Genomic DNA, 15,256 nt, shown 5'->3' with positions numbered 1-15,256 from the left:
CCGAGGCACAGAATGGGTGGGCGCCCTGCACAAGTCCACACAGCCGTTCCGTGGCAGGGCTGGAATTCTCTGCTCTAAACTGTTAGACTAATTGCCTCTCTTGCCTCGTCTCCCGACTTGGATATTTTATGTAAGCCACGCCAATTATTTGTAGTTCCTGAAACCAGTCACGTCCTCTCATGCCCATGTTCCCTTTTCCTGAAGTTTCTTCCTTTCCCTGAATAGTTGGAGACATTTCTACTTCCCGTTAAGACGTCTCAAAGATCTCCTGCTCCGGTCTTGCCTTGCTCCTGCCAACGCCCCCGGTCTGCCCGCTGACGCCGAACCTCCCACGGCCGCAGCTCCCCACCCAGCACACCTGCTTCATCTCACTTACGCACCTGTCTTCCCGGGAGACTCTGAGCCCATTAGCGGCACAGACTGCACCTTTCCTTCTCTGCACCCTCAGCACCCAGGACAGGATGTGGCAGAGGAGGCGGCCTCACTCCGTGTTCTTACACTGAGTCCCCGAGGCAGCCGAACCCTTGCCTGGAGTCTCTGCTGGTCTTGGGGAGGAGAGAGTTTTCTACCCCGCTCGCAATGGTGGCATGCCTGCAACTCTTTTCCTTCCCCAGGAGCAGAGGGGGTTTTGCTCCTACCCTGTCCTCCTCCCACCCCCTGCAGCAATAGGCTGTCCCCTGTATCCTCCCGGCAGGAGGGTTCCCAACCTCCCCCCCACAGGCAGATGGCTTTTGCGTGTACCCCCTCCTTAGACGCCGCAGTAGAGTTTTGCCTTGGCTCCGGCGCAGAGGGTCCGCTGCCTCTCTCCTGACGGCTTTAAGGCTTTTCCCTCATCCGTGAACAGGGTCTAAGGACCTGGAAGGGGTCTCCTGGCCTGTCTCCCAAGCTGCAGCCCCCCACTTCCCTTTCATGGTCATGCTTTACTGCTCAGGAGACTTTCTCCAGCATCTGCCCTGGCCCATTCTCTCTTACGAGCATCCAGTGGAAGCTTGTGAGCACATGTAAACTCATTGTTTCCAGCCCTTCCAGAACCTTCCACATGCACATGGTAGCCCACAGTTGGCCTTTAAGAGCTTGTGAACATTTTCGGTGATTTCTTCTTTACTGCTTGGTGCTCTTTGGAATTCATTGCTTTGCAGCCACAGGTCTTGGATGGACCAACAAAAAGCAATAATGTCATGTGTTATCTGGCCAGTTCTCCTTGCTGGTGCGAAGAGTGTTATTTTGCAGATTTTTACCTCCTAATTTTGCACTGAACATTCTTTTTTTAAAAAAGATTTTATTTATTTATTTTTAGAGAGAGGAAGGGAGGGAGAAAGAGGGAGAGAAACATCAATGTGTGGTTGCCTCTCACGCACCCCTAGCTGGAGACCTGGCCCGCAACCCAGGCATTTGCCCTGACTGGGAATTGAACCAGTGAACCTTTGGCTCATAGGCCAGTGCTCACACTGGGCCACACCAGCCAGGGTGGCATTGAACATTCTTAATGTTGGCGAGTGTGCATCTCCTGATAGGACTTCCCCAGCAACACAACTTTCATGATTTCCAGCTTGGGTTTTATTCACATAACGGGAATTTGTGCTGTCAACTGAGGCTGATTTTTTTCCCTTAGTTTCTCCTCATTTTCTCTCTGAGCTTTTCAAGTTGTCCTCTCCATATTGAATCCAACAACTCTTTTTTTCTTCTTTTTAAAACAACAACTTTTAAAAATTTTACTGAATTTTCTAAACATTCAGTGTAGAATTTATATAAACAACAACTTTCACTTTTCGTGGTCATGTTTTATCCGTTTGCATAATGATTAAGCAAATTGTGCAACTGCACCAAGAAGTACCCCTGGCAGAAAGCGGTTTGAGACTCTGGGAGAGCCTGCAGCCCCACAGGCTGGGGGTGGGGGTGGGGGAGGTGGACACGCACAGCCTCGGGGAGGTGGTTCTGGCGCTTTCTTTAACTAAACGCTAGAGGAACACATGTTGCCTGAACCAAACATTTCTTGGGACAAAGCTAGGCTTTTCCAGATCTTGAATATTTAATGATCTATTTTCTAATGATTATTTATTGGGCAGCGTCTACATCTTCGCAGATTTCAGTCTCATGTCTTTTCGGGGTTTTTAAATGACGAACCCTAAATGCTGAAATGCTCTAAAAATGGCTCTAGGTCGCGTACCTGCACAAGATACTGCAACGTATGACTTAACATTTATAGGAAGTGAATGTTCTAACTTGATAGTGTTAAGAGTTAGGTTTTTCTTAGGGGAGGGGTAGAGAAAAGTATGTCCCTAAATGTTTTTTTGTTTAAAAAACCTTAAATACTCTTTTATAAACTGAAAGTGAGCCGAAAGTATACACAGAAAGTCAGGTCCCCCTTCTCTCTGCCCCACACCCCACGTTCTGCCCCCATGGCGAGGAGGTGACTACCCACAGCTGAGCCCCAGCGCCACACAAAGAACAGAACAGGGTTTAGCTGATTCACATTCTCACAAGACTGTGTGTGAGATCATGTGGATCTCCGGACAGACCAAAAAAAAAAAAAAAGGGGGGGGGGATTTGAACCACATTCCTTTCAGAGATCCTCCAGGCAAACTTTCCAGCAGAGGCAAAGGCTATAAATGGAGTTAGCTTTCCAGGAATGTCTTAACGACAAGCCAAATACCACGGGAATCTGCAGATGTTTTGGCTGAGTTCCCTGCCCCCTCCTGGATTCCCCAGCGGTGGCAGCACAGCTGCCGGCCTGTCCCAGGTCCCGGGGCCTCTTCCCCGCCCCTCCCATCGCTAGGGAGGCCCCTGGGCTCTGAGCCCTCTCCGGGGACTTGCAGCTGCCGGTGTCCAGGATTCCGAGCTCCACGAGACCCCAGCAGTCCCCCTGCCCTGTGCAGCCCGAGCACCTGCTTCCTCGGAAAGAATTTGAAGTGATTGAAGGCCACGCTGGGCCACTAACAGGCTTGGCCGCCTGCCATAAAGGTAAAATAAAATCCCAGCGCAGGGATTGGCGTGCACACGTGGCCCAGAGAAAGCCGTGAGGACCAGCCCGGTGCCAGATGTTTTTGCAAAGACGGCCTCCTGTGCAACGGTTTTCCCGAGCATTTTTCTTGGAGAGAGAGCCAGCACCGTGGTTAATTCTGGTGCGGGCCCGTGTGCGCCGGTGCATCAGTCCTTCAGGGAGAAGGGGCTCCGGTTCTGGGTAATTAAAGGAGGCCCCACAGTCCCGTGCTGACAGCTGTCACGAAGGAAGAAAGCACACCAGGGGGGCCCGCATGGCCTTTTAAGTGAAGGAAAGGGGCTCGCCCGCCCTCCAGAGTACTCGGTTATACACTTGGAGGCAGCGGGAATCCCTTTCGATAAGTTCTAATAAACACAACTTGGCTTCTCAAGGTCTGCAGCATCCATTTCTTTATTAAAAAGCCAAACTGAAGAGCCCAGTCACGTCGACGGAGGCTCTGAACTGAAGGGCGAAGGGCTCCATCCGTTTCTTGTTGGTTCTGTTTCTTTGGAGAAGCCTCCCCGACATGACGACCCCCATGTCTGGGGATCAGAGGAAAGCCTAGCCCCCTCCCCACTCCAGTCACTGGAGAAGCGAATAAGCCAGGTCCTCCTGTATCTTCAGGCAGCACCTGTGGTCCCTGAGTGCTTTCTCGGTACCACCTATGCTGTGTGTAGACGGTGCGACTGTGGCAGCCAATGACGCCGTTTTCATCGACCCTAAACCTGTGGCTTTGAGGTGGGGTGGTTGGCCCAAGTCGGCCTTTAAATAAGTGAGGGGGAGCTTCCCTTGACCAAAGATGCTGTTGTCTTCATGCACCTCCATTCTAGCTGGACGACTCATACTCACAAAAGCACCCTTCTCATCAAATGATGGCTAACGCATGTGTAGGGATTTGCAGTAAGTTAAAATAAAATGCCCAAGGCACGATTTCTTTTTCAGCCAACCTCTTCGGCTATCAGAACTGGTCACACACGCTTTGCGGATTCAAGTAGATTTCCACATCTTCGTGCAATGAATCTGCTCCTTAAACGTTCTTCTTGGTAACGGGTAAACTAAGTCACGTTATCCAAGTAACAGGAAATTTCCAGATTCGTTTGAATTAACGAGATATATTTCTGTCAAGAAACAATCGCGCCTTCGGAAATCTGAATCAGAAATTTGCAAAGCATAGATAGAAATGACACCCAGGAAGCCCAGCCCGATGAAGGAAGAAGAGCAGGTTTGCCGGCAGTGAATTACTTCTGTTCATAATGTAAGATCCCTCCCATCTGGGATCCCTGCAGAAAGTGCTGGGGGCCACATACAAACTGCATACATGTTTATATTTCCACCAAGAAGCGTTGCGTCTTGATTGAAATCTTCATTCCCCTTCGGAAAGAGCAGCCAGGACCTGGAAGCTGGTGCCTCCCTCCCATCTGTGCCGTTCCGTGTCCAGGACTCTTGGGGAGGGTACCAAGATCCTGTCAATTTAGTCTTAATCCTTTTTGGATGCACATTTCCCAGAATAACGCCGTAATCTGAGAGCATTTCCTTTCAATATTTTGGCAGGAGAGACACGCTTGAATCTGTGGTTTAAACGGGTTATGAATATGTACTTTGTAGATTAGGGAAATTCCGTTGGTGGTGACGCTTTTGAAAGGCTTGTGGGCCCTGAAGACAGGACTATACATGACTCCCGAGCTTTGTAGACCCGTGAGTGAGAGCAGGCAGCAAGAGCTTTTTCCTGGAGCCTTGCATGTTGCAGTGACTTCTCTGGGTTCCAGTACCTCCTCATGCATTTTCTTGTAGGAATACAGAAGACCAGTCTCTTAAGAAAACACCTTGTAAGATCTCAGTTTACCTTAGGGCCAACCTGTTGGCTTCACCAAGTCTCCATCTGCTGCGTGACCCACATGGGCTCGTGGAGACCCCCTCCTGGGAAAAACGAGTTCACCTTCATGCAGTCAAAGTCAGCAGGGTAGGCTGCAGGTGGAGGGTGCATGCAGCAGCAGAAATACGGTGGGGGGGGTCTCAATGGCCAGGGCTCTTTTAGTGAGAGTAAGTGACACCATCTGTTAGGACGAAAGTCCAAATTTCAGTGAGGAAAATGCCCCTCTCCCTGCTCGTGCATGTCGAAGTGGCAAGGTAGAGAGGTCTGGGCACTGCGGCTCGCCCTGTCCAGTGGCGCCTCCACCACCTCGGTCTCCTGAGTGCTGCACGGGATCCTCTATACTGTGGTGGGAAGTGGGCAGGGAAGGCGAGCACGGAGGTCTGGCGGGAGGTGTTAGAGGCCAGGCCTGGAAGCGGCATGCACGTGCCTCTGTCCACACGCTGCCGGAACCGGCCAGAACTCAGGTCCCGCAGCTCTGCAAGGGGGCTTCGGAATCCAGCAGCGGGCCCAGGAAAACGAGGGGGCAGGCAGGTCCTGCTGACACACATGTTCTGTGCCACCAAGGGGGGGTGGTCACTGAAGGCTGTGCTGCACCAGAGGGGAGGTGAGAGATGCTACGTCTCGTGTTAGTGTATTAGATCCCAACCAGGACTCCAGATGTTTCCTCGAGGCTCCTGCACCCCCTGCGCACTGCTGGCACCCCCTGAGCACTGTCGTGCCCCCAGGACCCTAACCATGGACTGGGTGGTGGGTGTTCCGTCTGGAGGGTCCGGCGTTCCACTGGGTGTACTCATCTGCCCCCCTCCCCCCCGTCCCCTCAGGAACTCGGTCTAAACAGGGGCAAGTTATTAATTTTTTTTCAAAGATTTTATTTATTTATTTTTATTTTTAGAGAGGGAAGGGAGGGAGAGAGAGAGAGAGAGAGAAACATCAATGTGTGGTTGCTGGGGGCCATGGCCTGCAACCCAGGCATGTGCTCTGACTGGGAATCGAACCTGTGATGCTTTGGTTCGCAGCCCAAGCTCAATCCACTAAGCTACGCCAGCCAGGGCTCCAAGTTTATCTTTAAGAGCCCGTAGAAAATCTTTTATACCTGGAAAGAAACAGTGAGTGTATACTAATTAATATCTAATTTACTATAAAGTTACACACTCAAATGCCTAGTTTTTTTAAGTTTCTAGAAAAAATTTGAATTTTATTTTATTATAAAACTAATACTTTCGGTAAAAATGTGAATAATGTCTTTTTTTTTGATCAGTGTTGATTTTACGCACAAATGAACAGATGAAGTCCTGTTTGGTAGAGACCCTCCCCGCCGTGTGAGTTTATGACTCACTGAGCGGCCTCTCAGGGCCCAAGAGGGACCCGGTGGCCGTGTCCTCCCTGAGAGATGCTTAGCTCTGTTTCCGCTCTTCGTGAATCCCATTTCCAAGTAAACACTTCACGTGCCCGCGAGGGCTGACTCTGTGTGTGTGGGATTTTTGTTAACTAGAATTCTGAGAACAATTAAGAAATTTAAACGTTTAGGAAAAAAAAATCATTCCCTCTCTAAGGTTTGCTCCTAAAGAACAGCTTGTTCTGTACGTTTTAAGACTCAATTTTAATATTTAACACCATAATACTTCTAAGCCTGTAATTTAATTTTATGCTTCATTTGAATAATTTGTACTCTGACCGGTTGCATCTAGTTCAAGAGACTAGAAAACATTAGGTAGAGACTCAGTAAAATGACCTGAATATAAAACTTGACTAAGACTTTTTAAAAAGTCTTTAAAACAAAAAAAACCCCTAAATTAGAATACTTTCAGCAGAAAAAAATTAGCAGCGATGAACAAAATGAACATTTACATAATCAATGTAGACAAAGTGCTTTGTATGGACACCAGTTATGCATATTAACTACTAGGCTGGTGAAGCAGAATGAGACGGGGCTCTTAGCCGACGTGAGCATTTGAAAACGCCCCAAAAGAACATGTGTGCGTAAGTCCAGTTGTGTGTAGCTGAACTTGAGGGTTTCTATGCAGTGTTTGGAGATGACGCAGGAGAGGTGTCTTGTGATTCAGAAGTCTTGGGTTAGGTTCATGGTAAGATTCCTTTCATTGGCAAAATATCGTATACACGTGAAATTGTTGAAGAGTAAATTGTACTTGTGGTTTCAAATAATGAAGGATTAGCAATTGCAGTGTAACATTTTATCAGTGACTTCTAGTGAAGTGTATGTAGTTCACTGATACGTATTAAGGTGGGATGTGAGACACCAAAAGCATTTACAAATGGCAACCCTCTAATTCTGCCACTGGCAAAACAGTGAGTCAGAAATATCTGTCCTCCAGCCCTTGTTAACAGTGAAGAGCCTCGTGAGCTCACTTATTTACCTGCATTAAGAAATAGGAATGAAATTCTAAGAGTATAGTAGTATATAGAGGTATAATAATGTGTGAACGTATATAGAGCTTTATCTTTTAAATATACATTTTATACTTCTACCGAAAAAGTAATTTCACTGTTGTTTTGTGGCTTTTTTCCCCAGATATTTTAAGAAAAATAATACAAAAGAAGTTTGACCTTTCAACTGATTATGAAAAGGTAATTTTTATTGATGTACTTGTTTTAAAGTAAGTCTGAGCAAAATTTGACTGGCTGGAAAGTAAATCTTTAAGTAACAGGTTATGGGATCTGTGAATGCAGTCATCTCTTTTGACTAAGGACTTCTATGGAACATTGAAACGCCTTATAAATCTCGCTTGAACAGCAGCAAAAATCACAAAAGCAGCAGTTCAAGAAACATCTTTCGAGTGGTATGATATTTAACAACTAACATTTCCTTAGAGGAAGTATTATGCTGTTTTTTTTGGAGGAGGGAGGAGAAGTCCCTAAGTCAAGCTGGGCCTTGAACAATGTGGGGGTTGGGGCGCCACGCCCCGCGCTGTCAAAAATGCCGGTGGGACTTTTGACGCCCTGACACCTTCATTACCAAGAGCTGTTAAAAAAAAAAAAAAAACTCAAGAAGAGTCTGGAAGCTTTGCTAGAAATAAATGGCAACGATTTATTCACGGGCCTTAGAGTTTGCCAACTGGCACACAGCTAGGCGAAATTGTGCAGAAGCGCTCCACACAAGAAAGGAAGGTTCAGAGGAGCTACAGTCAAGCCCCGTTCTTGAGACCGCTCAGCCCAGCGTTCGTGGCCTCTGGCTCGGTCCGAGGTGGCGCCCCGTGCGTGATCCGGTGGTCTGGGTCTGTGAACGGTCTCTCCTTAGCCCTTCTCGGGTAACCAGAGGTCTGATGTGTACCCAGGCATTGACACAGGACTTGAAAGTTCAAAAGCTTAAGTCCCCAAGCTGCCTGAAACGAGAACAGAATCATTTACTCAGGCCTCAACCTACTTGATTTTAGTAATTTAACAGCTTGACAACTTAAACAGCTTCACTCTGTTCCCCACAGCCTACTGTTGGCCTTACCGGTAACAAACAGTTGATTCACATGCATTTTGTGTGTTCTGTGTAATATATGTTGTATTCTTGCAATAGAGGAAGCTAGAAACATGTGATGAAGAAAATGACAAGAAAAGGACATTTACAGTAGGGTGTGCGTTTATTAAAAATACCTGGGTATGAGTGTATCTGCACAGTTCAAGCTGTGTTGTTTAAGGGTTAATTGTAGAATTGCTTGAACATCCCTAGAAAAGGGGGTGCATACTTTTTTAAAGAAGATAGTTTGTCAAAAAGTAGCTTCCTGTTTGAGCACTGTGTGTGGAGCGCTCTGTGCATGCCCGTACCTGGGGTTGGAGGGGGCTGGAGATGAGGAAGGCAGCCGGGTCTCAGCAGGCTACGAGCCAGATGGCCGAGACAATGTCTAATTATGTCAAGAAGAAGGAGAAGAAGGAAAAAGTAGATTTATAAGTAGCATACAGAGGAACATAGAGAAAAAAACAATTCATCATGACGAGAAGTTCTCCTGTGGGGAGGTGACTTTGGGGCCTGAGGTGAAAAGGGCAAGCAGGGCGGGGGAGATGGGGAGGCAGCCTCGATGGCGTCCCAGGCTTGAGGGAGCGTGTGGGCAGGGAGGACAAGGTGTGAATGGGGGAAGTGCCTGCTCAGAGCTGGCGGGTGGGGAGGGTGAGGAGGGGAAGGCGAACTGGGGCCAGGTTCACTGCAGGGTCTTCAGCACCTCGCTGTGATTGGTGGACAGTATTTTCAGAAAATATCAAAGTACCTTGCCTGTCTCTACTTCATGCCAAGGTCATTCCTTTGGTATTCATGACTGGCTACCTAAACAGAAGAAGGTGTTCTTTTGATGTTGGTTTATGATGGGTGTAGATTGCCAACAAAAACAACCAACAGATGTCTGTTGCTTTGGATGTTATGAAAATAAAAAATAGTTGAATCTGTGTGTCAGGTTCTTGGTCCTGGGCTGGCTTCTTGGTTGGGCATTCCCCTGGCTGGCTTCGTGTTAGGGCAGGAGGTCCTGCAAAATCGCTGCTCTTTGGTTTTTGAGTTTTCTTCTCACATCAGGTGCCATTGCAAACTGATAAAAAAACTTCAGGTGCAGAGTGGAGAGAAGAGACAGGACTGACCTGCAGGAATGAACTGAATTCTACCCGAGGTGTGGCCTGGGTCACAGTTTCCACAGTTGTGCCAGGAAGGGAGATTTAGTTATGCCAAGACACCGAAGGAGCCGGTGCACTATGGGAGGGTTTCAGTCTGGTAAATGCTGGGTGTGTTAGGTGAGGTTTCCCGGGGTAGACCCTGAGGCCCAGGCTCCCGGGCAAGTCAATTGTCTGGCAGGTGCAAGGGCAGGTGAGGTGACGATGGGGAAGTGGGAGGTGATATGGGGGAGGGGAGGAAGAGCAGCCTGTAAGGGAAGCGCCATTGTGCCCCCTGCCACCGGTGCAGCTGGAATTGCCACCTGCGTCCAAATCGGCCCATGGGAAGAGTGAGGGAGCTGAGGCGTCTGAACCCCAGGACTGCGGGGGCACTGGGTAAGGGCTGCTCAGCGGTGGGCGACAGTGTTAGTCCTTAGGCAGGTCTGACCTACGGATCTAGAAAACTCCTTTGAGCACAGAGTTAGAAGTGCCGGGAGTTAGAAGTCTGAAGAGACATACCGGGATGGGGAAGGTCTAAGGGACGTGGGTGGGCACCAGTGGCATCTTCCACGCTGCCCCGTGCCCACTGGCTCTCGAATTACCGCAGTCGCCCAGGTAAGACCTGCCTAGGTGAGTGGGGCTGGGGAGTGTTTTGAGCGCTCACGGCCCCGAGCTCAATGTGCCATCTTCTGGTGAGCCTCCGCCGGCCGAGGGGCCTGGGCAGCTGAGTCGGTGACCTTCCCGTGGGGGCCCTGTCAGGGACCTTTCTCCATCAGGGGTTAGGGGGCCTCAGCAGCCCAGACCCTTTGTCCCCAGGAAATAGGTCCCTGTCACAGCACTGCCTCCTTTCCGGACGTCAGCCAAAGATTAAAAGTAGCACCTACGACCCTTGAGCTCCTTCTCTTCTGTGACATTGTAAACATAATTTTCTCTCTTTTGTTTAATGCATTTATTTAATTGTCATTTAGAGTAACTCACTAGGAGCAGTGCCAGGGAGGGGGACAGACTTTAACCCCAAGAGCTCGCAGTTGGGGAAGGGGAGGCTGTGGGACAAGATACACGCGTGGATGGTAAGGTAGCGAGGACACAGGCAACTGACGTACCCATTCAGCGTTTGGGGCGTTTGGCACGCCTGGTGTGTGCCATACCCTGTGCTCAAGAGCCGGTAGAGCCAAGCTCCCGAATCCGTTCCCTGGGGGATCGGAGAGTGTGGGGGGTCCCCCCCCGCCTTCACCACGTGCTGACTGACCATCAACAAAGGGGAGAAACATAGCATCACCCCCTCACGTGCTCACGCAGGGTTTCTGCAGAGAGAGCGTCTCAGCCTCGCTTGTGAAGCGACAGCCGCTCGATTGAGTAGCAGAACACGTTTCCTGCACTCAAAGAACGCATCGTGGGGGGAACTGTAGGTAGACGACTACTCATCGCTTTCCACCAATAACCCGCCAGTGCCTCCCACGTGTCTAGAAACCTTTTCAGGGGGCAGTTCTCCCAGCAACCCCTCCCCCCCACCACCTGTCACCCCTCTTACTCTGCACACCACTGTTCGCAGGAATGGCGAGTTTCCTCGGGATGACTTCCTGAATTAGGGTCCAGGTGGCTGTGGTTCATCTCCCCGCCCGCCCCAGCCTCTCAGTTTGTGTCTTCTTCCTCATTCATTTCCTTCCTCAGCCACCACCTTCCCCTTCCTTGAAGCTTCGCGTGGGGGCAGGGGCAGGGCTTGGGACCGGTCCCTGCTGCTTCTCACATGACATTTGGGAAAGGTGAGTTAGCTCCCCGTTTCCTGCCCTGCAAGCACGTGAGGACCTGCCGCCTCTGAGAACACGCTCTCAGGGTCGAGGCCCTTCCAGGGGGTCTCGGAGGGCATGGGGATGGACAGCCGTGTAAGCCCCTGACCAGGGTCATCGTCTGGGGCTCCCTGGAGCTCAGAGACGAGAATGACGCTGCCATGCATGGATTATTCCTTTTTCTTATTGATTGAGCCTTCCACTGACAGGCTCTGGTGTAAGCCCTTCAATGTGTTAACCACTCAGCCTACATGAGATAGTCCATGTAAAGCCCTTAGAACAGAACAACGCACTACACGGGTTGCTTCTCACGGCGTCCCGGGCTGTCTGTGCAGTAACCGTGTAAACCAGGGCCTCTGCTCGACCCGCTTCTGTCGCTAAGGTAACCAAGGCTCCGAAGAACATGGGACCGATGCCTCCACCAGACCCCAGAGACGCTGATGTAGTCGGTCAGGGTTGATTGCTTATTGATGTGTCCCACAAGGCCCCCGGGGGGCGGTGATGGTGATTAGCTGCGGCAGGGAAGCCTCGTCACTCAGTGGCGGAGCCACGATGCCAGCTGCTACATCGCACGGGTGATAGCCTCAGATCTGTGCGACAGCTGGCCCAGGCACGGAGAAGGGAGATGTGCCCCCACCTCCACGGAGGGGCACTGGTCCCCTCGCCAACATATCAGACCTGGCTGGCGTGGGGGAAGGGAAACACAAGCAGTCAGCTGACTGGTGGGGCCCGCAGGCCGCTCTGCCCTGGCTGGAGGAAAGAACATCCGGCTGAGGGTGATGCGTTTCACCAGGGAAAGGGTCATGGGAACAGCGCTCTGGACAAGGAGGGAACACGAGGGAGCCCAGAGGGAGGGCGGGGAGAGAGCATAAGCACTGGTCAGGAAGAGTGGGGACACGAAGCCGAGACTAAACAATATCGGACCACGTTAAGCCTGAATCAAGCATCGTGGAGGTTCAGGGAACGCTGTTAAACAAGGCGATGGCACCATCGGATTCCCACGTCAGAAAGGACCCTTTGGCAGGTGCCGCCTTTGGCTCTGGGGTTCTCGGGCAGCGGCTGCTTCTCTATTTCATGAAGATCACGTGGTGGTGTGTGTAGCTCTTGTCCCTTTCCTTCCCAGACCTCAGTCCGTAACCCGTTAGCCTGCTGATTAAAAACCTTTCAAGAAATCCAAACGTGAATTCAAACATAAGTTCCAGAACGTGATGCTACTGGAAACACTCTTCCTCTAAGAAACACTCGCGTTTTCTATTTCTGCCCTGTGGTGCTCCTTCTCCCACTGGGTGCTCTCCGTGGCTGGTCACTCACCACACTGTCTCTGTTTTCTTGGCGCATGCTCCCTCCGCCTCACATGGTCTCCTCGCCGCTTTGACCTCCGCAGCCGGAAAGTGTGGTCTTGACCCTGAAGGTAAACTCCTTGTCTGCCCCTTCACCTTCCTCTGTCTAAAGTCCGTGAGTCGTGCAAGTGTTATGCTGTTGCCAGAGCTGTCTACCCTTCCCTGTCGTGTCTGCTGTGATGGCCTTTAACTTCATTTGTGTCACTTTCGTTTCTGCTATCGTTTTTAGTCGTCTTAAGGTTGTAGCAGCTCATGGAAGAAAAGCGACCCTTCCCAGCAAATCTTTGATCTTCCCTTTGCAACCCACAAAGAGTTCCGGAGAGGTGTTGGTCAGATGTTGGCCAGGCTCCAGCCTAGAAGTCAGCTCTTGAAATGACGTTTCTTGTCCGTACGCAGTCTGACGTCATATTTAGTCAGTAACATTGGAAAGCTTGTATGGCAAATACGGAATTTGTGTTTGGAGCTAAAGGGAATATATTTAAAACATTTCAATACGCTTTCCCTCCTGGGTTTGGGTTCAGCGTTTCTTGAGATGCAGGAGGAATTTTAAATTCATTGAAAAGTGGTAAATAATGTAGAATATTTGCTGAGAAGTGATAGCAAAATGTATATATAAGAATTTGGGGTGTCCGGAGCTGGTGTCTCCATCGGCCAATGCCACGAATCCCCAAGGAAGGGTTAAAAGCGCCAGTGGACCCTGCCTCTTCCTGGCCACGGACAGGCGGACCTTAGTTTAAGCAGGAGCACGTCCTCGACAGGGATGCAGCAAAACTTAACCACGTTTTTCTTTGTGGCATCTTAACCTTCATATCTAAATAAGTAGCAGTGTTCCAGTGCCCTGTGCCCCTGACGTGGTGTACGAGCGTGTGCCCACAGAGGTAACGGCTGCGGACTCAATGTTTGCTGTGTGCCGGGCACTTGGCTGGTTGTTTCCACGTTAAGTCATTCCACGGCGGGCCCTTTGCCATATGCTTGTGAGGTAACATTTTCCATTTTAGGGGCCTGGAAGCCCCCTGCTGGGATTGAAGGTGGGTCCTCAGTCTCCTCTCCTCAAACATCACCTCTGCTCCCAGGACCAACCCTTGTGTTTTGTTTCGTCGGCCCGGCTTGGCCTCAGAGTCCGTTGCTAACTAGCTGGTCCCTTAGTTGCAAACCGCCAACCTGTAATGTTCTGCCTTTCTTTATAAATGTCTTGCCTGATGGAAACGTGAGTAACTACATACGAATTGGAACGGGGTCAAGTTTCGTCATCCCGTTGCATGAATTTTTATTTATGCCCGAATAAAGTCAGGAGTGATTAGGAAAACATGTTTCGGTCACATGATTGCATCTGGAAGTTGTGCCGGTTGCTAGGACTCGAGCGCTCGAAGAACTGTCGGAGACACGGGCAGCCCAGCCCAGCCTCGCCGGCACCATGTGAGAGCTGCCACTTGCTAAATGTGTCCCCGGTGCCCGGTGCTTTACTTGGCGTGTTATGACTGCTCATACATCGTCTGCAGTGTTCGCTAGGATTTTACAAGGCATGCACTATTATTCCTAGCGGGTGGCTGGGGGAACTGAGTGGCCGTGTCTGACTCAGAAAGTCTGAACCTTTTGTCTAAATGTTGATATATTCCCGGTTCTTTTGCAACGGACTATGAACTTGTCATTCATCGATCCTATCCAAACTGCTTCCAATCCTCAATAACTTCTCCTGGTTCTGCTTTCCTGGCGAAAGCACCCTAAAATGCAGAGCCTTCGCCACACGGGGACTTCTGCCAGTGTCTGTTACACTGTTTGTTTGAAAATAACCAGAATCCGTCTGGGGTTGAAACGAAACCCTTTGCAACTTGAGTCTGCATTTGGGCGTTTTTCTCAGGAGCTGAAAGAACGCAGGAACCGCTTGGGCCCATGTTGTCATCACTCACATCTCTGCCTCCTCCGTTCCGAGGGGCTTCCCAGTGGAAATCCTCACACACACCCATGCACCCACATGTGCGCGAACACTCAGGGTGGCAGACAGACTGGGTACAGAACGTGAACCCTGCACACTGTGGGACGCTGTGGGACGGGCCACTTGTTCCGAGTCACAGTACATGACACTTCTTTTGTTTGACCTGCAGGTGGTCCACTACGAGATGGGGATCATTGTCTGCGCCACCCTGGGGCTGCTCTTTGTCGTGCTGATGCCTGTGGTGGGCCTGTGCTTCGGCCTGTGCCGATGCTGCAACAGGTGCGGTGGAGAGATGCACCAGCGGCAGAAGAGGAACGGGGCCTTCCTGAGGAAATGCTACGCGGTCTCCCTCTTGGTGACCTGTGTCGTCATAAGGCAAGTAGAGTCTTGGACGGCACAGCTGGTCGGGGTTTTGGTGGATGAGGAATGGCTCGTGTTAAACTTGTGAGTTACAGACAAAGCCACAAAAACAACCCTGCCCCCCCAAAAAAAAACCACAACAGAGACGGAAAATGCTTGTCTGAGATGACTTAAAACTGTATCACTGGCACCACAAGTTAGCACTGTAGTCATGCTGCCCTAATCCACATGCTAACCCAACCCTCTGGCACACTTCCGTCTCGAAGACGTGCTGACAACCCTTAGACTGCACGAGGCACTCACCTCCGGAACAGAGGCTCCCTTCTCCTGAGCAGCTGACGCAGGCAGGCGGCCTGCAGGGAGGCAGGGCCAGGATTTGCTAGATGATTCGTACCTCCCAAG

General features: G+C 50.3%; 1 protein-coding gene across 7 annotated transcripts in view; it reads left to right on the top strand.

Moving 5' to 3' along the window:
* The window catches only part of PROM1 (prominin 1), a 90,245-nt gene that overhangs the window by 30,524 nt on the left and 44,465 nt on the right, over nucleotides 1–15,256 (top strand). For 3 of the 7 annotated variants that reach the window (XM_028506653.2, XM_028506652.2, XM_028506655.2), the window contains 2 exons: nucleotides 7,384–7,439; nucleotides 14,664–14,869. In XM_028506653.2, the coding sequence (XP_028362454.1) occupies nucleotides 7,384–7,439; nucleotides 14,664–14,869 (262 nt within the window). Of the gene's footprint in view, nucleotides 1–7,383; nucleotides 7,440–12,605; nucleotides 12,633–14,663; nucleotides 14,870–15,256 lie in introns of all 7 variants that reach the window. The other 4 variants (XM_028506654.2, XM_036018945.1, XM_036018956.1 and 1 more) reach the window with 3 other exon arrangements.

Source organism: Phyllostomus discolor, chromosome 1 (assembly GCF_004126475.2).
Source record: "Phyllostomus discolor isolate MPI-MPIP mPhyDis1 chromosome 1, mPhyDis1.pri.v3, whole genome shotgun sequence".
Taxonomy (NCBI): domain Eukaryota; kingdom Metazoa; phylum Chordata; class Mammalia; order Chiroptera; family Phyllostomidae; genus Phyllostomus; species Phyllostomus discolor.
This window is presented reverse-complemented; position numbering and strand designations above follow the sequence as displayed.